The sequence below is a fragment of the Oratosquilla oratoria genome, chromosome 38 (genome assembly GCF_046742065.1).
Source record: "Oratosquilla oratoria isolate Oo_2021 chromosome 38, ASM4674206v1, whole genome shotgun sequence".
NCBI lineage: Eukaryota > Metazoa > Arthropoda > Malacostraca > Stomatopoda > Squillidae > Oratosquilla > Oratosquilla oratoria.
The window spans coordinates 39,294,562-39,315,808 of NC_134814.1; the positions used below are offsets into that span (position 1 = coordinate 39,294,562).

The following is a 21,247-nucleotide window of genomic DNA, read 5'->3' on the forward strand; positions in this document are numbered from 1 at the left end:
CTATCAGTGAGAATCAACAGTACGGTAATTCACTTTCATGCAGGGCATTATCAATATGCTTTACTTTTCACAATAAAAAACTAAGGTGGTAATATATCTCTCTTGTGTAGCCTTATGACATTTTATGGTAACTATCAATCAATCTATTGCCCCAGAATTATCATGGTAACTATATGGTTGAATAGTTAAGATCTTCTGTATGAATACTATGGTAAATTTGAATATATCTTATGATCTATAATCAAGTTAAATAATATATCATGATACTAAAACTAACTTGCTCATGACCAACATTTACAAACATATTGAAATGCATATGAATATATACAAACTACATACAGTAGACATACTGTACATTAACACACCTTAACTTCTAAAATGCTGGTATTAGCCCTTGGGTGCTAATGCTAGATGGTTTCATACACTTCAGAGAAACCCCTCTGTACTTTTTTGTTAGTTAATACATAAGTTCATAAGTGTATAAAGTACACACACACACACACATCAAATGAATTATTTTTACATAATATTGGTGTTTTTAATGCATTATTTCTACATAATATTGGTGTTTTTTCTTTAATATATTAATGTAATAAGAATTGAAGACATGACTCAACTAGCATTGCTCTTTTCATGTATACTACAAATAAGTAAATAAATATCTATGTGAACATATTGATATAATGCATTCTTAAGTACATATACATATATAAATATATGTATATGTAAGGTGATGAGATGTACAAGGGGAGAATGTGGCAGCAAACTGGAAGTGAGTATTAGGGGAGAGAGACTGGAGAAAGTGGATAGCTTTAGATACTTGGATGTGAATGTGGCAGGAAAGGGAGAAGTTGGGGTGGAGGTGGAATGTAGATTGAGAGAAGCAAATAAATGCCTTGAGGGATTGAAAAGTGCAATGAGAAATAGACATTTGGGAATGGATACTAAAAGGAGATTGTATGAAGGGGTGAGTGTGCCTACAGCACTGTATGGGGCAGAAACATGGAACATAAGAGAAGAAGAGTTTAAATGCATTTGAGATGAAAAGCCCAAGAAGTGTGGTAGGGGTTACAAGGTTGGATAGAGTGAGAAATGAGGAGGTGAAGAGGAGAGCAGGGATAGAAAGGGAGTTGGGAGATATGTTTGACGAAAGAGTATTGGGATGGTTTAGACACATGGAAAGAATGATTAAAGAAAGATTAGTAAAAGATGTGTGGAAGGCGGAGGTGGAAGGCATAAACATGAGGGGACTACCAAGAATGAGACGGATAGATGGGGTAAAAGGGAAATTGGGAAAGAGTAATATTTGTTGAGGAAGAGAGAAGATGGAGGATAGGGGTGAGTGGAGAATGGTTGTGAATGGATGATGCTGTGATGCATGGGACTGGGTGGGGGTTGGGGAGGTGAGGGAGTATGTGTGAATGATATTTTGATGCAGCCCAATGGGATTTCTCCCCGTCTTCTCTTTTTCTGTATGAGGGGATGAAGAAGGGGGGTTGGGGGTTGGAGCACCTATTAAATAAAGTGGCCTTGCTGTGGATGTGCTGTGTCTTGCTACATTGCTTCTGACCCAGGGCAATGGGCAAGATGCTGGGATCACCTGTCATCCAGGAGGAGCCAAGATGAAAGGGAGGGAGGGGGGTAAATGGGAGTGGAGTATGTGGGGATGGAATGGATGGGAGTTTATTTATTGTCTGTTTTCGGCTACCTCCCTTGTAAGGGGGAAAAAAGCCATTGGTATATGTGTGTGTGTGTATATATATATATACTTGGTGACACAACAGCATAAGAACATTTTGCATCTGACTTCCCAGGCATTGACTTTGACCTTGTGCCAATCAAGGGCTTGGGTCATGACCTGTCTATGTACATAAAGATCAGACAAATGCTGAAGATCCAGAGTTCCTTGGAGCATCATGCATAGAGCCTGCTTTGCTATCTCCTTGCTTTTTTACCTCCTCCCCCCTCCCCCACAAGCAGACCAAGTTGGGACACAACTTGAAATGTACAGTCATCACCTCCTTCACCATCTCTTACCCTCCACCCCTTTTTCTCACACTTAGAGCAAGCCCTATCAAACCTAAATAAACAATTTCTCTCCATCAAAGTTTGCCTTCAAACCAGCCTAACAGAATGTCTGTTGAGCAGGGAAGGGAGAAGGCAGGAGATAGGGGTGTGTGGAGAATGACTGTGTATAGATGATACCATGATGCAAGGAAGGAAGGGAATGAGGCTCGGGGGGCAGGTTGTGGTTATGTATGATATTTTGATGCAGTCTGAAGGGATTTCTCCCTGTCCTCTCTTTTTCTGCATAAGGGGACTGAAAGGGGAGGTGTCACTGATTAAATGAAGCAGCCTTGCTGTGGATGTGCTGTGTCTTTCTGCATTGCTTCTGACCCAGGGCAGTGAGTGGGATACAGGGATGACCTATTATCCATGAGGAACTGAGACGAGTGGGAAAAGTGGCGGATGAGAAATGGGTCAGTGTGAGATGGGTGCAATTGGTTACTTGTCTTTTGACTTGGCTACCTCCCTCATAAAGGGGAAAAATCCCTTGGTATATAGAATAGATAGATAAGTAAGTAAAATTAGGCAAGGACACACACAAAACATGCTACACTACATATATAAACATACATGATGTCAAAATACAAGACTTCTGTTCCCATGTGTCAACTCATGGAATAGCCTGAAGTCAGTCCAGTCTAACATCATCAAGGTATAGCTCTTTTCCTGTCTATTACAACTAGGTATATAAACTAATCTGATGTCCCAGTTCTCTCATATAAGACACCTGCAGTCCCAAAGGAACCAGCCAAAAGCCACCAGTTCAGTGAGGAGATTTTATGCAATTGCCTGGGGGAGTGTAGGTCAGTGTAGTACAAGGTTTGGTGGTTGCATCTAGGGTAAATGTGTCTATTACCAGGCTGATTTCATCCAATGTAGGACGGTGACCTGAGCCTTGACATGTCAGTGTAATTCTTGCTCATCTTGCAACTGATTTCCCACTAGGTTGATTTGAGAAAGTTTGGTGAAATACAAAACTTGGAAGTCTGAAGTACTTGTTTTGTGATCAGAGTGTGCGTGTTCTTATATAGACACATTATGGAATGCTGGGGGTGGGTTAATGTAGAAGACTGAGCAGAATACTGTTGGGGCTGTTTTTATGTTGTACTTAATGGGATGTTTTAGTATAAAAGGATATGAAGGGTGGGTGGGTTTGAGGGCTCTTGCATAGAACTGTGTACTTATTAGGTAAAAGAGTGTCAACAAAGATGAATCTAAACTGTTCTATAGATTTCTGGACCAAATACTAAAATGAATAACAGAGAAGGAGTCTACAAGTTCAATGTAATTAAGAGAATGGGAGGAAGTGAAGGATAGAGTACAACTAGGAGTGGAGGAGGAATGGGGGAAAGGTAGTTGCAGTGGGAAGCACTAAGAAAATGACAGTGATGAGTGAGGAAAAAGGAGGCGAAATAAAAAAAAGATGAGGTGAATGCAGTTATCAAAGTGATGAAAGAAGGTAAGGCAGCTGGGTTAGATGGGTATCATGTGGAGCATCTAAAAAAGGGAGGTACAGTGATGGTGGACTGGCTGGTGAGGTTGTTTAGTGTTTGTCTAAAAGAGGGTAGTCCCAGAGGGCTGCATGTATAGTTTTGCTTTACAAGAGAAAAGGGGACAAGGTGAGTGGAGTAGTTTCAATGGGATCACTTTATTGTCTGTAGTTTGGAAGGCTTATGGGAGGGTTCTGATTGAGCAATTAGGAGAGGAACAGGGGGAGTAATTGGGGAGGAACAGTGTGGGTTTAGGACAGGTAGGGGTTGCATGGACCAGATTTTTGTGGTAAGACAGATATGTGAGAAAGCTTTTGAAAATGTTAAGGATGATTTTTGGGCCTTTATGGATTTGGAAAGGGCTTATGACAGGGTAAACAGAAGGGCACTGTGGGAGGTATTGCAGATATATGAAATAGGAGGGAAGCTGTTATGAGCAGTCAAGAGTTTTTACAAGAGTAGTAGAGCCTCTGTTAGAATTAGAAATGGAAAGAGTGAGTGGTTTGAAGTAAAGGTGGGGCTTCGCCAGGGATGTGTCACGTCACCATGTCTATTCAATTTATACATGGATGGGGTGGTGCAAGAGGTAAATGAAAGGGTAATGGGCCATGGATTGGAGATAGTTAAAGAAAAGGGAGAAAAATGGAAAAGAAGCCAGTTGTTGTTTGCTGATGACACTGCACTTGTAGCAGGACAAGAGAAGGGATTAAGGAAGTTGGTGACAGAGTTTGGAAGGGTGTGTGAAAGAAGGAAATTGAATATAAATGTGGGTAAAAGTAAGGTGATGTGATGTACAAGGGGAGAGGATGGCAGGGAATTGGGAGGGAGTATTAAGGGAGAAAGACTGGGGAAAATGGATAGCTTTAAATACTTGGCAAATGTGGCAGGAAAGGGAGGAGTGGTGGTAGAGGTAAAATGTAGATTGAGAAAAGCAAGGAAATACCTTGGGGAATTAAAAAGTGTAATGAGATATGGACATTTGGGAATGGATGCTAAGAGGAGATTGTATGAAGGGGTGATTGTGCCAACAGCACTGTATGGGGCAGAAACATGGAACATAAGAGAGGAAATGTTTAAATCTGTTTGAGAAGAAATGCCTGAGAAGTATGGTAGGGGTTACTAGGCTGAATAGAGTGAGAAATAAAGAGTTGAGGAGGGGAAAGGAAGAAAGACTCAGGGAAGTGGATAGCTTTAAATACTTGGTGGCAAATGTGGCAGGAAAAGGAGTGGAGGTGGAATGTACACTAAGAGAAGCAAATAAATGCCTTAGGGGATTAAAAAGTGGAATGAGAAAGACATTTGGGAATGGATGCTAAGAGGAGAGTGTATGAAGGGGTGATTGTGCCAACAGCACTGTATGGGGTAGAAACATGGAAAATAAGAGAGAAAGTGTTTAAATGTGTTTGAGATAACATACCTGAGAGGTATGGTAGGGGTTACTAGGCTGGATAGAGTGAGAAACGAGGAGGTGAGGAGGAGAAGGGATGGAAAGGGAGTTGGGAGATAGGGTTGATGAAAGAATATTGGGATGGTTTGGATACAGGGAAACAATGAGTGAAGAAAGATTAGTAAAAGATATGTGGAAGGCAGAGGTGGAGGAAATGAACATGAGGGGGTGACCAAGGATGAGATGGATGGATGGGGTAAAAGGGGTATTTGAAAAGAGGGGAATGTCAGTTGAGGAGGGAAGGGAGAAGACAGAAGATAAGGATGAGTGGAGAATGGTTGTGTATGCATGAGTTGTGATGCATGGAAGGGAGTGGGTTGGGGATGGGTCGCCAATTAAATGAAGCGACCTTGCTGTAGATATGCTGTCTTGCTACATTGCTTATGACCCAGGGCAGTGGGCAAGGTGCAGGGATGACCCATCATCCATGAGGAGCCAAGAAAAGAGGGAGGGATGGAGGGAAAGAGGGAGGGATGGAGGGATGGAGGGAGGGGAGGGAAGGAGGGAGGGAAGGAGGGAGGGAGGGAGGGAGGGAGGGAGGGAGGGATGGCGCATGGGAGTGGAGTATGTGAGGATGAAATAAGTGGGAGTGGATTTATGCCTATGACTTTGGCTACCTCCCTTGTAAGCGGGAAAAAGCCCTTGGTGTGTGTGTGTGTGTGTGTGTATATATATATATATATATATATACACAAGGGAGGTAGCCAAATTAAAAGGCAAGTAGCCACTCCTACCCATTCCACTCCCATTGACCACCCTTTCTTCCTTTTCATCTTAGCTCCTCATGGATGATGGGTCATCCCTATATCTTGCCCACTGCCCTGGGTCAGAAGCAATGCAGCAAGACACAGCTTAGGAGGATAGTGTATGATAAAACTAAAAGGCAAGAAACTTTTCAATCAGTATTCATCAAAGAAAGGACTTCAAGGAGGAGAAAGGAATAACTTGAGTTATATCTAACAATGTTAAAGTGGAAGTGTGAAAAGTACATAAGTTACTCAAGAACTTTCCGATGGTAAACTAAAAAAATGCCAAGAACAACTAGTTGGCAAAACACATAAAACTGCATGTTTTCTGGAAATAGGAAAAGTACCCCAAGACTAGAAAAGCGACATTTGGTCCCAATTTATACTGAGGTATGGAGGAACCTCCATAGCCTCATGTACTATCAAACCCATCCAAATGTCCCACTGGCATTAATCAATTTAACTAAACAGAAATGATATCCGAGAAAATACTGTGTTGATAACATGTAGTCAAGCCTTTATGCTACAATAAGGGTCTATGTCTATGGTGATGTCTGTGGCCTAAGCTACACTATAGTGAGATTCAAACAGCTCTGCATTTCAAATCCATGTCAACCAGCAAAAAAATTCCATCCTAACGCATTCCATCTTCAGGGAAAGGAGTGATATGATGCTTGCTTATCTAACATTCAGGCACTAGAAACTGAGTAGCTCACCATATCAACATTCAAATGAATATGATAATGGCAATCACTCCACATTCCCAAATCACTTATTACAAGTTAGTAGCATCACAATATTTTACTTATTTCTGTTCTTCCTGCTTTTGATATTTGTTAATATTTACAAACAAATGATGACTCATGCACTCATTTATTCAATAAAATTGTATCAAAAATTTTCTTTACAATATTTGATTGCTATCTATTAAAGACTAGAATAGATAAATGGCTATTTTCAACTGGAAAGGTAGAACCAGTATTGGAAAGGAATGTAGCAGATATCACTTCATACATGACGACAAATGCAATATTCCATTGCAAATTTATGATGTATGTGAAGTTTGTTTTGTCTTTTGTATGCCTGAAAATGTCTAAAAGTTGCAGCACTATATATCATAAATCTATCATATGAACAACTTTTTGCATCCTTGTTGTCATGCAAATATGAAAGAAATGTCAGTGATAGAAATGTAGTTACTATGAAAAATTAAAGCTAATCAGGTCATCAAAAACTTTGGTCACCTGTTTGGCTTCTATCCCCAACAGGTTTTCCCTATTTTCTGGTTTGTAACTAAGTTACTTATATGTGGCTACCTTCACTGCCACTCCTGCCTGCCACTGTACATCCTGTCAATGTTATCTCGCAGTAACTTGACTTGATCCTGTCGTAAGCTGGCAATTGTTACTTGCTTTCTCAAAAATTCTACACACATTTCTTTGCTCAGCCCAAATGCATGCATATTACAGGTGAAAGTTCTGTGGAGGAAAAAATACAGAACTACTTACTCAAACAATTGTAACTGCTTCATACTTCTAATAGTGAGGAAAGAAAAGAATATTGCAGGTTAATATCAACAGTATGCTAAACTTTACATAGGATATGTATACTAGAGCATGAAAAAAAAAATAGAAACAATTACAAGTACCCAAACTCTTGAGCTGAGCACTACAACATGGACCCACTAATACATACCCCAGCTGACCAAATGTAATATTCTCCTGATAATGCAGTTCGTCTGTCAAGGCCTGAAGCCTGTTGTTTTCTACTTCCTCACGTGTCACAACTGGCCGCATGGATCGTTCACACTGAAGAGCATCAAAGAAGGCAGCATTCCAGAAGCGCATTGATCTCCATATGGGCTGCTGCCGCAGGTAGATGTAAAGGAACTCCTTACCTCGTCTCTGTCCTTCAGGACTCAAGACTATTGAATGAATAGGAAAGAAAAAAACATATTTATTGGATCTAAGGGAGACAGAAATGAGAAATTTAAATAGGTCTGAGATGAAGTGCATCACTGAAAACTGCCCTGGGGTGGCACTTAGGCATGTAAGGGCTCTGTTGAGGAGTTAATACATAAAGCAGTGGGGGTAAACAATTATCTAGTGATGAACACAAAGATAAATGTACATACATATACCAAAGGCTTTTCCCCCCATACAAGAGAGGTAGCAAAAAAACAAAGGCATAAAAAAACACTCCCACCCATTCCATCCCCACATTCCACTCCCATCTACCCCCTTCCTTCCATCTTATCTTCGCTCTTCCTGGTTGATGGGCCACCCTTGCATCTCGCCCACTGCCCTGGGTCAGAAGCAGTATCGCAAGACCATTCACAGCAAGGTCACTTCATTAAATTGGCAAACCCCCCCCCACACACACACACACCCTCTCCATCCCCTTGTAAGAAAATGGAGAAGACAAGGAGAAATTCCTTCGGGCTGCATCAATTTATTTTTCACACATACTCTCACACCCCATCTTCCACCCACTCCCCTCATGCATCATAGCATCATCCATATACAATCATTCTCCACTCACCTTATCTTCTGTCTTCTCCTGTCCTTCTTCAACAGACATTCCCCTCTTTCCCAATGCCCCTTTTACCCCATCCATTCATCTCATCCTTGGTTGCCCCCTCATGTTCACTTCCTCCACCTCTGCCTTCCACATCTCTTTTACTAATCTTTCTTCACTCATTCTTTCCATGTGTCCAAACCATCCTAATACTCTTTTATCAACCCTATCTCCCAACTCTCTTTCCACCCCTGCTCTCCTCTTCACCTCTTGTTTCTCACTATCCAGCCTAGTAACCTCTACCATACTTCTCAGGCATCTCATTTCAAATACATTCAAACTCCTCTCTTCATCTCTTATGTTCCATGTTTCTGCCCTGTACAGTGCTGTCGGCACAATCACTCCTTTATACAATCTCCTCTTAGTATCCATTACCATATGTCTATTTCTCATTACAGTTTTTAATCCTCCAAGGCATTTACTTTCTTCTCTTAATCTACGTTCTACCTCCACCCCCACTCCCTTTCTCACCACATTTGCACCCAAGTATCTGAACCTATCCACATCCTCCAGTCTCTCTCCCTTAATCTCACCTCCAGTCTGCTGCCACTTTCTCCCCTTGTACATCTCATCACCTTACTTTTACCCACATTTATCTTCAACTTCCTTCTTTCACACACCTTCCCAAACTCTGTCACTATCTTTCTCAATCTCTCCTCTGATCCTGCTACAAGCGCAGTGTCGTCGGCAAACAACAAATGGCTTATCTCCCACTTTTCTCCATCTTCCTTTACCATCTCCCATCCCTGACCCATTACCCCTGCATTTACCTCTCACAGAGCCCCATCCACATATAAACTGAACGGCCATGGTGACATGACACATCCCTGACAAAGTCCTACCTTTACCTCAAACCACCCACTCTCTTCATTTCTGATTCTAACACAAGCTCTACTACTCTCGTAAAAACTCTTGACTGCTCTTAAAAGCCTTCCTCCTATTCCATATATCTGCAATACCTCCCACAATGCCTTCCTGTCAAAAGCCTTTTCCAAATCCATAAAAGTCCAAAAAAACATCTTTACCTTTTCCTAAAGCTTTCTCACATATCTGTCTTACCACAAAAATCTGACCAACAATCTTACCACAAAAAATTTGACCAACACAACCCCTACCTGTTCTAAACCCACAGTTCCTCACTCTGTTCCTCTCCTAATCCTCTCAATCAAAACCCTCCCATAAGCCTTCCCAACTACACTTACTACTACAATCACACTTGTCCCCATTTCCTTTATAAAGTGTAACTATACAGGCATTCCTCCAGTCCTTAAACATACATTGAATAACCTCACCAGCTAGTCCACCATCACTGTACCTACTTTTTTTTAGACATTCTGTATGACATCCATCCAACCCAGGTGCCTTAATTGCTCTCCTCATCTTAACAACTGCTTTCACCTCATCTTTTCTTATTTCTCCATTTTCCTCACTCATCACTGCCATTTTCTTAGCACTTCCCACTGCAACTACCTTTCCCTTCCTAGCCTCCTTCACATTTAATAATTCACTAAAATACTCTTCCCATCTTTCTCTTACTGCCTTCTCTTCCATTATCATTTCTCCATCTGCACCTTTTACCTTTTCCACTCTACTTGATTTGCCCCCTCTTCCTCTCTTAATTTCCTTCCAAAACATCTTTTTATTACTTTCAAAATTTTCTGTCATACTCTTACCCCATTTCACATCTGCTCTCCACTTTGCCTCCTTTATCTTATGCTTCACTTCTCTTTTCTTTGTACCTGTCATATGATTCTCTCATCCTATTTCGTAACCAATTTGTGAAAGCTCATTTCTTCTTTTCTACAACCTTCTTTGCTTCCTCATCCCACCATTCATTACCCTTCATTCTATTTCCTCCCATCCTCCTTGTTCCACACACAATCTTTGCACATCTTGTGACTCCCTCCTTGAACCATCCCCATTCCTCCTCCACTCCTAGTTCTACTCTATCCTTCACTCCCTCCCACTCCTCTCTCAGCTTCTTGTACTACTCCTTTGCTTTCTCATTTAAGCAGTTCACATTAAGCATCTCCCTACCTTCAGTCCTTTTCCTCTTTCTCCATCTATCCTCCACTCTCAACTTACCTTCCACCAAAAAATTATCTGATATTCCCCCACTCTCTCCCCTTAGAACATGTACATCATAAACTATTCCTATTATACTCCTGGTTACCACTACATAGTCCATTAATGCTCTACCACCCTTCCATCCACCATCCTCTCCCATGTATACTTATGCTTGACTTTCTTCCTAAACACTGTATTTGCTATGATCAACTCTCTAGACACATCTCCATCATCTCTCCACTATGATTTTTTCCCAGATAAATGTACAACTAATTAATTGTGCCCAATGGCACTATGGAGGAGAGATTTGGAATTTGGAGGCAAAAAGGAATAACCTAAATGTGTGTGGCTTGAAGTCTTCAAGAAGTATGGTAAGGGTTACAAGAATGGACAGAGAAATGTAGAGAGGCAGAGAGCAAAGGTGAAACAAGAGTTTACATATAGGGTTGAATAAATAATGGAGATGGTTTCAGCATATGGAAACAAATGAAGATTAGAAAAAAATGGAAAGATGGAAAGCAGAAGTGAATGGAAAGAATTTGTGGTAATGACCAAGTATGACATGGATGGACAGGGTAATGTGGGTCTTGGATGCAATAACATTGTCTTAAGCAAGGAAGAGGGAGTGCAAAAGATAGGGATGAATGAAGATTGGTTATAAATACATACATACATACATATACCAAGGCTTTTTCCCCCTTACAAGGGGGGTAGCCAAAAAGAAAAAGGCGTAAAATCATTCCCACCCATTCCATCCCTGAATACACTCCACACCCCTCCACCCTCCCTCTTATCTTAGCACCTCCTGAATGACGGGTCATCCCTGCACCTTGTCCACTGCCCTGGGTCAGAAGCAGTGTCGCAAGACACAGCAAGGCCGCTTCATTAAATCGGCGACCCCCCCCCCCTCTCTGTCCCCCCATTGCATAAAATGAGAGGACGGGGAGAAATCCCTTCGGGCTGCGTCAAATTTTGCTCACACATACTACCTCACCCCCCATCCACCCGCCCATTCCACCTCATGCAATCACATCATCATCCATATACAACCATTCTCCATTCACCCGTCTTCTGTCCTCTCCCATCCTTCCTCAACAGACATTCCCCTCTTCCCCAAAGCCCCCTTCACCCCATCCATCCACCTCATCCTAGGACGTCCCCTCATGTTCACTCCCTCCACATCTGCCTTCCACACCTCTTTTACTAGTCTTTCTTCATTCATTCTTTCCATGTGTCCAAACCATCCTAATATTCTTTCATCAACCCTATCTCCCAGCTCCTTTTCCACCCCTGTTCTCCTCCTCATTTCTCACTCTATCTAGCCTAGTAACCCCCATCATACTTCTCAGACACCTCATCTCAAACACATTCAAACTGCATAAGGAAATATTGTAGCCCAATTTTTTTTTTTTGTAGTCTGCTACATAAATTTCTTGAGTAGATGAGGGAGGCTACCATATAATTAACTGGAAGTAAACCAGCTCTGGCATTTTGTACCACTGCTTCTAATCCAAGTAGTGTGACAGAAAAGAGGGACCCTTCATCTATGAGAGCTAAGATGGGAAGGATTGAGAATGGGTTTTTCAATCGGTGCATGGGTCTAGTGTGGGTGTCATGCCCACCATCCTTATAAGGGGAAAAGGCTTTTATGTATATTCACATATATAAATAAAGATTACATCTAGGTCTATCTATGACACTTGCCAAGCACCATTTGTGAAGATGTTCAGGCCCAGGACATACACCCACTTCGGGAACTGATGGTGTTTTATGTCCTGAGCCAATTCCCAAAGTGGGTTTATGTCCTGGACCCAAATGTCCTCACAAGTGGCCTAGGTGTAACTCACACCAACCTTCATGATAAAATGTGAAGCACATGTTCATCAAGCTCTTAGCAGGAGAAAAGTCATCTGCCTCAGCACATTCAAAGAGCATAACAGAGAAGTGTTGGATGAGGGAGAAGAAAGTTGCTTCACTAACACATTTACAGCAACGTTTTGCATTTATGCAGCGAGCAAACCATAGACGACCTTGTTCTGTCTGAAAGGAGTGAAAATACAAAAGAATAATAAAATAGAAATATTGAAAACAAATACTAAATATCAACTGACAATCATACATACATATACCAAGGCTTTTTCCCCCTTACAAGGGGGGTAGCCAAAAAGAAAAAGGCATAAAATCATTCCCACCCATTCCATCCCTGAATACACTCCACACCCCTCCACCCTCCCTCTTATCTTAGCACCTCCTGAATGACGGTCATCCCTGCACCTTGTCCACTGCCCTGGGTCAGAAGCAGTGTCGCAACTGACATAATCAGCCACTGATAATTCATAATGAATACCATCCCCCTGACACACACACACACAAGATATTTCTTGATTTTCCTGTTCTTGTTTCCATTGATTTTTTATTTCAATGAGGTCTGTTTCTTTGACTGACTCTGCCACTTTTCCAGTAGTGACCAGAAAAGTGGCAGTCAATCAAAGAAACAGACCTCATTAAGATAAAAAATCAATGGAAACAAGAACAGGAAAATCAAGAAATATCTTTTAGAGAAATGTTAAAAAGGCAGATGGAGGAAAATACAAAAGAAACAATTATGAAAGTACATACATACATATACCAAGGCTTTTTCCCCCTTACAAGGGAGGTAACCAAAAAGGAAAAAGCATAAAATCATTCACACCCATTCCATCCCTGAATACACTCCAAAGCCCTCCACCCTCCCTCTCATCTTAGCACCTCCTGGATGATGGGTCATCGCTGCACCTTGTCCGCTGCCCTGGGTCAGAAGTAGTGTTGCAAGACACAGCACATCCACAGCAAGGTCGCTTCATTAAATCGGTGACCCCCCCCCTCTCCGTCCCCCCATGCATAAAAGGAGATGGGTAATTAAAGAAAAGGAAAATTGGGTGAGAGGTACAGTTGACAAAGGTAAGTGCATTGTGGTCCGTGGTATCCAGGAAAAGCATGATATGATATATATATATATATATATATATATATATATATATATATATATATATATTTATAGATACCAGAGAGAAAAGGAGGAGAAGGAATTAGCATAGGAAATTCTGAAAGAAATACAGGATGAAGGACAAAATCTCTATAAAGAAATCGACAGAATCCATAGAATAGGCAAATATTCAAAAGAAAAACAACATAGACCTCTGAAAATAAAACTAAGAATGCAAATGATAGCAGAGGAGGTATTATTAAAAGCGGTTAAACTGGCAAACAGCGAGAAATTCAAACATATAAGGATACAAAAGGAAATGAGTGATGAGGAAAAAGAGAAAGACAAAGCTCTCAGAATTGAAGCCAATGATCAAAATGAGAAGAAAACAGAGACAGAAAAAAAACGAGTTTTTTTGGAGAGTGCTGGACTTCAGACTGAAAAAATGGTACATCAAAAAAATGGAAACTTAAACCAAAAAAGAAAAGAAAATATGAAAATAAAAGTGGCATACACAAATATTGATGGTATGATCTCTGGAATCAATTCACTAAATGACTATCTAGAAACAGAAAAACCTGATATCATGGGAATAGTAGGGACAAAATTGAAAGGACCTCTATCAACAAGCATAGCAAAACATGGTCTATACAACCACTGGGTGAAAATAGAACAGACAAGAAAGGAGGAGGTGTCATAATATTGACCAAAAATGGTCTCAATGTGACAAAGATTATTGAAGGCCAAGGCAATGTAGAAGTAATTATGATTAAAATTGCAAACAAAGAGATGAAAAGCAGAAAATTTGTAGCAGTGTATGTACCACCAAAGACACATGCATGGTCGGACAGCATTCTAATTTACTGGAAGAAACAATGAATATGCTAAACGAGTTACTGAAAGAGGGTGGAAACATAGTAATCATGGGCAATTTCAATGCAAAAGACATAATCTGAGAAGAAATGATAGTTAAAGGGGAAGATGAACTTTGGAGCAATATTCTACTGGATATGACCATCAAATACACCCTAACACAATGGATTAAGGAAAATACAAATATAGAAACAATGAGGAACCATCGAAACTAGACTTAATATCAACTTTTGAACCAGATATTGTGAACAAAATGGTGTATAAAACACCAATTGGAAAGAGTGACCATATACTAATAGAGTTTGAATTAAAAGAACAGAACAATGTAGATAGGAATGATAAACATAGAGAAGGAAGATTTATGTACAACAAAACGGATTTTGTAAAACTAAGAAAAATTGTCCAAAACACAAATTGGGATAAATTCTCTAAAGAGGAAACAAAGATGGAAGACAAATGGAACATATTCAAAGAAAAGTACAAAGAAGGAATTAACAAATATGTACCAAAAAAGAAACAAAAAGAGATTTACATAAAATGTTGGTTTAACAAAAGGTGTAGTGAGGCTAGAGACAGGAGAGACAAAGCCTGGAAAAAATGGAAAAAAGATAGAAAAACATCCAAATGGCAAACATATATAAAACTTAGGAACGAATATGTGAATATACACAGGAAAGAAAAGAGAGATTATGAAAGGGATATTATAGACAAATGTAAGGATCAACCTAAACTCTTTTACAGATATATAAATGACAAACTAAAGGATAAGCATGAAATAGTGAAATTGCATGAAGGAGATAAAGAATATATAGATGACACAGAGATGGCAGTTACAGAAGAGACCTGAAAAAACAAAGCTTCCCACATAGAGTAATCGCTGTCAGGAACAAACTGAACAGAGAAAGAGTGAATACCAGAACTATACACGATTTTAAGAATAAACTGGATGTGGAGAGATACGAAAACAGGTCACTACGAGCATAGCTCTCGTGAGATATAAGAAAAACAAGAGGACACGAAAAGAAACTTTAAAAGGATAGTTATAGAAGAGATCTGAAAAAGAATAGTTTCTGACACAGAGTGGTGGATATCTGGAATAAATTGGATGAGGAAACAGTGAGCGCAAAAACTATACAAGAATTTAAGAACAAACTTGATGCTGAGAATTACCAAGATGGGTCACTACAAGCATACTCTCTTCCCGTAAAATATAACTAGGTAAATACACATACACACACACACACACACACAGAGAGAAGGAGAGAAGGAGAAGGGGGAGGAACAGGCAGAAGGACATGGAGAGGGACAGGGAGAGGAGGAGGGGGAGAGGAGGAGGGGAGAGAGAAATACATAGTAGACAAGAAAAGAATATCCCTTCAAGCTGTTTCATTCCCTCATCTATTAATACCTGTTCTCCATTCACTCGTACCTTTTGCACTTATTCTTCCTTACTTGACAGAAATTCCTCTTAATACCCCCTTTACCCTGTACATCATTTCATTCTTGATCTTTACCCAAAGTTCCTTACATCTATTATTTTTTCATTAGTTTTTCTTCACTAATTCTTTACATGTGACTAAACAATCCCAGTATTCTTTGATCAATCCTATGTGCCAGGTCCTTCCAACCCCACTCTCCACTTATTTTGAGAGAAATCTAAATACAGAACACACTTTCTATTGGCCTTACCTGAGCAAGCTCTCCAAATCGAGCTTTTCTGTCCACATCAATAAGAGGAGGATTTTTGAAAACATCATCCACAAATTTCCATGTGAATTCCCGAGTTTCATTGACTTCTTCTGCTTGACTGTCATAAGACAGGCTTGAGGCCCATGACTGAAGGGAATTTTGTGATCCTGCCAATTCACAAAAACAATGTATAAACCACTGTACATAGGCTGTTTACATTATACTATCAAGATGAATTTAACATATACTTCCTAACCTGCTTTTTCATTTTTTCTACCATTTTCAATGCAGTTATAGGCTAAATCTTACTATTTATATTTCACTTTTGGTACACTGCAACTACTCCAAACTATAAAAAAAAATATCTTTATCTTGTAGGGCCTATTCTCAACTGCTAATTCAATGATCCTTGTTCGAGTCCTGCCTGTGGTGAAAAAATTTCAGCATTGTTACACTACAAGCAGGCACTCCAACTCTGGTGGGGGAGATGTGTGTGTGTATGTATGTATTTACTGAACTGTTGTATTCTGGAATGGAGCAACACTTCTTGGGTCCTGTCTCCTATTCTCTAATTTTCTAACATACCTAGAATCAAATTCATGTATGGTTCCAACTCTATATCTTTGATTTCCAATTACCATTTCTAGATTTTAACTCGTGTATTACTTGAGCTTGGGTTATATCACCTAAGCTATTCCACATATTTATATGGAATTTACTTCCATAGCCTCTTAAAACCCTCCCATCTTTAATCAGTGCATTTGTGTGTGTATTTATCTAGTGTGTGTGTGTGTGTGTGTGCATTTACCTAGTTGTATCTTACAGGATGGGGAGCTATGCTCGTGGTGTCCCGTCTTTGCATCTCAGTGTCTAGTTTGCTCTTAAATTCATGTATAGTTTTTGCACACACTATTGTTTTGTCCAGTTTGTTCTAGATATCCACCACTCTGTGTGGAAAACTTTTTTTTCAGGTCTCTTCCATAAATGTCCTTTTTGAGTTTCTTTTCATGTCCCCTTGTATTTATCTTATCCCAATTTAGTAAGTCCTCTCTATTAAGGACTTCTGTGTCTTTCATGATTCTGTAGATGGGCAGCAGGTCACCTCTTTCTCTTCTTTGTTCCAAAGTTGGTAATTTCAATTTAGACAGTCTGTCCTTACATGACAGGTTTGAAAGTGCCGAGGCCATTTTTATGGTTACTCTCCGGATTCTTTCAATTTTCTTTATATTCTTTTTGGTACTGGGTGACCATAGTGTCACAGCATACTTCAGTCTTGGTCAAAGCCACCTTTATTGATCTTAACAAGTTGTAAGATTCTCCAACAATTTTGTTTATCTTTTTATCAGGGGACATGTCATTTGTGATAATTACTCCCAGGTCTTTTTCAGATCCCACTTTCTTTACTTCCTCTGTTCCAATTTTATATTGTCCTGATATATATATATATATATATATATATATATATATATGTATATATATATATATATATATATTTTCCAATTTTATATTGTCCTGATATATATATATATATATATATATATATATATATATATACATATATATATATATATATATATATATATATATATATATATATATATATTGTTTTTTTTTTTTTTTTTTTTTTTACTTTTTCTGAACTCCATTATGCTACATTTCTTAAGTCTACTTCCCACTTCTGACTCCATTTACAAACCTTGTTCAGGTTTCTCTGTAGTGGTTCACAATCCATTTCAGTATTCACTTTCCTCAGTAATTTAGCATCATCCTCAAAGAAGCTCATGTAACATCTCACATTTTCATCCAGGTCATTCACATAAATAGCAAACATTATTGGAGCCAATACAGATCCCTCTGGAACTCCACTAATCACCTCCTCCTAGGATGAACTCTTTTCTCTGAGCACTACTCTTTATTTTTCTGCCATACAAGAAATCCTCCATCCAGTTTAGTAATTCACCTTGTATCTCTATGTTTTCTAATATTTTTAAATAATTTTTTGTGTGGTACTTTATTGAAGGCTTTTTGTAAGTCTAGGAAAGCACAATCAGCCCATCCATCCCTTTCTTGTATCATATCTATTAGTTGAGTAGAAACAGATTAAGTTTGTGGCACATGATCTTCCCTGTCTGAATCCAAATTGTCTTGGCTTTATTATGTTTTCTTCCAGGTGTTTTATCCATTTACACTCAACCCTCGATTTAGTGGACCTTGAATTTGCGGACTTTCGATTTAGTGGACAAAAACTGTGTCCTTTAGCAACAGTGATACTACGGATGAAATCCGTAAAATAAAAATTTGTCCAATAGGCATCTGGTAGTAACAGTCAAATACCAGACAAATTCCGCAAAATGAAAATTTGTCTGATGGGTGTCCCGTAGTAATGGCCAAATAGTACCGGACAAAGTCCGTAAAATGAAAATTTGTCCGATAGGTGTCCAATGGAGATCCTGTACTGTACATATGTAAATAGCAGCAACTAGATTTAAGGTAAGAAATGGTTCAATTTCTTCTTTATATGTAATGTACATCATTATACATATGTACTGTAGCTTTTTATTACATATCTAATATGTATGCGCAAGCCAAAACCTAACGGATAATTTTCTATGTAACGGACTTATGTCTGGTATCCAGTATTGGTAACGGACGGACCTATTTTCAAATAACAAACTTTTGCAAATAACGGACAAGGGTCTGCACACATTTGTCCATTAAATCGAGGGTTAAGTGTATTTTTAATCAGTTTTTCACAAATTTTGGCTACAGTGCTTGTAAAGGAGACCAGTCTGTAATCTGTTGGTTCTTATTTCCTCCTTTATATATTTGTACAGTCCTACAGTATTTTTCCTTCTCTGAGTGAGCAACTTATGCTATATATTTTGTCCATTAATTCTTTAGATTCTTTTAGTATCCAATTTGCAATTACGTCTGGATCATGTGATTTCCTGACATCAAGGTTTGTTAATTGATCCATTATTTCTTTTTGTGTTATTGTTATTTCCCTCATGGGGGGGGGGGCTCGCACTTCATTTCCTTCGTCCCAATGCTGTACTTTTTCTCTAGTGAAAACAGACTTCAAATGATTTTTCATGACTTCAGCCATTTCTAAATCTTCTGTATATTCTATATTTCCATGGGGTAGCTACACCATTTCCTGTTTATTTTAAGTTTACCATTCACATATCTATAGAATAGTTTGAGTTGATTTTTACATTTCTATGATGTCTCTCATAGTTTCTTTTTTTCTCTCTGTGCATTTTTACATATTCATTTCTAGGGTTGATATATATTTGCCACTTTCCAGTTTTTTTTTGTTTTTTTTTTCATTTTTCCATCTTTTCCAAGCTTTATCTCTTCTGTCTTTTGCCTCACTGTATCTTCTGTTGAACTAGCACAACTAGCCATTTCTTTATCCAAGTAAAAGCCACCTTTATTGATCTTAGCCAGTTGTAGGTTTCTCCGACAATTTTGTTTATCTATCAGGGGACATGTCCTTTGTGATGATTACTCCCAGGTCTTTTTCAGATCCCACTTTCTTTGTTTCCTTTGCACCATTATGCTACATTTCTTAATGTTAAATTCCACTTCCAACTTCTGACTCCATTCCCAGACCCTGTTCAAAGCTCTCTGCAGCAAATCACAATCCGTTTCAGTACTCATTTTCTTCAATAGTTTTGCATCATCTACAAAGAAGCTCATGTAACATTCCACACCTTCATCCATGTCATTCACATAAATAACAAACATTATTGGAGCCAATACTGATCCTTGTGGAACTCCACTAATCGCCTCTTCTCAAGCAGAACTCTTATCTCTGAGCACTACTCTCATTTTTCTTCCATGCAAGAAGTTTTCTATCAATTTCAGTAGTTTACCTTATATTCATCCTAAGGTTTCCAGTTTTCTTATATCCTTCACTCTGTGTAAGGACCATACTACTGACATATTCCAGTCTTAGATGTATCACAGTTTTGATGAGTTTTTTTTGTCATGTCTTCATCTATATAGTGGTACACCATTTCAATCTTCTGCAGTAGTCCATATGTCTCTCCCACAACCCTGCTGATATGTCTGTCAGGTGACACACTGTCTTCTATTTTGTTTTTTGTCACATTTTTGCTTGATTATAAAAATAATACAATTTGTATAGATTTATGTGAATAAGATAAATTAACATTATAAACTAAATCTAAATACATAATTATAAGTAGTGTAGATACAAATGTACTGAATATAGAGAAGTAAGATTTGAAGTCTCGCATGCCCGCAAGTGTGATAGAAAAGTATGTTTTGTACATATGGCAAGAAAGCCCACGAGTCATATAGTGGAGATGTGACAGCGGAAAAAGCAGGAGTGACATTCTGAATGAACCTTGATTTGAATGTGTATCTACTTGATTGTAATATACAGGAAAGGAGCAACGCTTGCTGGGTCCCCTCTTCTATTCTCTAATTTTCTAACAAAGACTTAAATTCATGTACGGTTCCAACTTAGATATATCTTTGATTTCCAATTATCATATTTAGATTTGAACTCATGTATTGTTTGAGCTTGGGCTATATCACCTTCTAAGCTATTCCACATATTCATACATCTATATGGAAAACTGTATTTCTTCACATCTTTTTGACATGTGATCTTAATTTACTTCCATGACCTCTTAAAGCCCTCCCATCTTTAATCAGATCTCTTCTATCAATGCAATCTATCCCCTTTAGTGACCTGAATACTGTAATCATGTCACCTCTTTCTCTTTGATCTTTCAAAGTTGGCAGACCCAGTACCTTTAGTCCTTCCCCATATGGTATCTGCCAGGCTGGGGACCAGTTTGGTTACTGCCCTTTGTATTCTCTCAATCTTGCTTATATAAGCAAGGGAAGGGCTAGAACGACCCTAACATATTCCTTAATTGACATCATGCCCACACAAATATATAAGCACACCCTGAGGGGTACATGGTAGCTAAGAAGTTGAGGGGTTGAGAAAAGTGTAAAGATAGAAAGAGCAGAGGCCCCAATTACTTGGAGCCATACCTCCAGACAGAGGTGAGTTTGTTGACAGGTTTTGAAGATGAGCACAACGGAGATTATTCTGATTTTCATTTTGCATGAATGGGATGGAAGGTTGTCACTGTCTTATGTCGATTCCTTGTTGACCACCTATATCGGCTCTTAGCCAATCATGAACATGACAGAAAGTCCCATCACAATCTTTTGTCAATTCTTCTGCCAACCCTCTATATCAGCTCTTAGTCAATCGTGAATGTGATGGTAGGACACATCATGTCTTGAAGTTGGTTCATCATTGTCCTTACCCAACAAT

The 21,247-nt window shown here is 39.1% G+C and overlaps 1 protein-coding gene across 5 annotated transcripts in view; it reads right to left on the reverse strand.

Annotated features, from left to right (window-relative positions):
• Positions 1–507: 507 nt before the first annotated feature.
• LOC143020052 (uncharacterized protein KIAA0513) overlaps positions 508–21,247 on the reverse strand; it is a 49,289-nt gene continuing 28,549 nt past the window's right edge. For all 5 annotated transcript variants that reach the window (XM_076176221.1, XM_076176219.1, XM_076176223.1 and 2 more), the window contains 4 exons: positions 15,922–16,088; positions 12,248–12,434; positions 7,446–7,674; positions 508–7,228 (listed from right to left, as the gene is read on the reverse strand). In XM_076176221.1, coding sequence (XP_076032336.1) covers positions 7,069–7,228; positions 7,446–7,674; positions 12,248–12,434; positions 15,922–16,088 — 743 coding nt within the window. In that variant the 3' untranslated portion in view covers positions 508–7,068. The remainder of the gene's footprint in view (positions 7,229–7,445; positions 7,675–12,247; positions 12,435–15,921; positions 16,089–21,247) is intronic.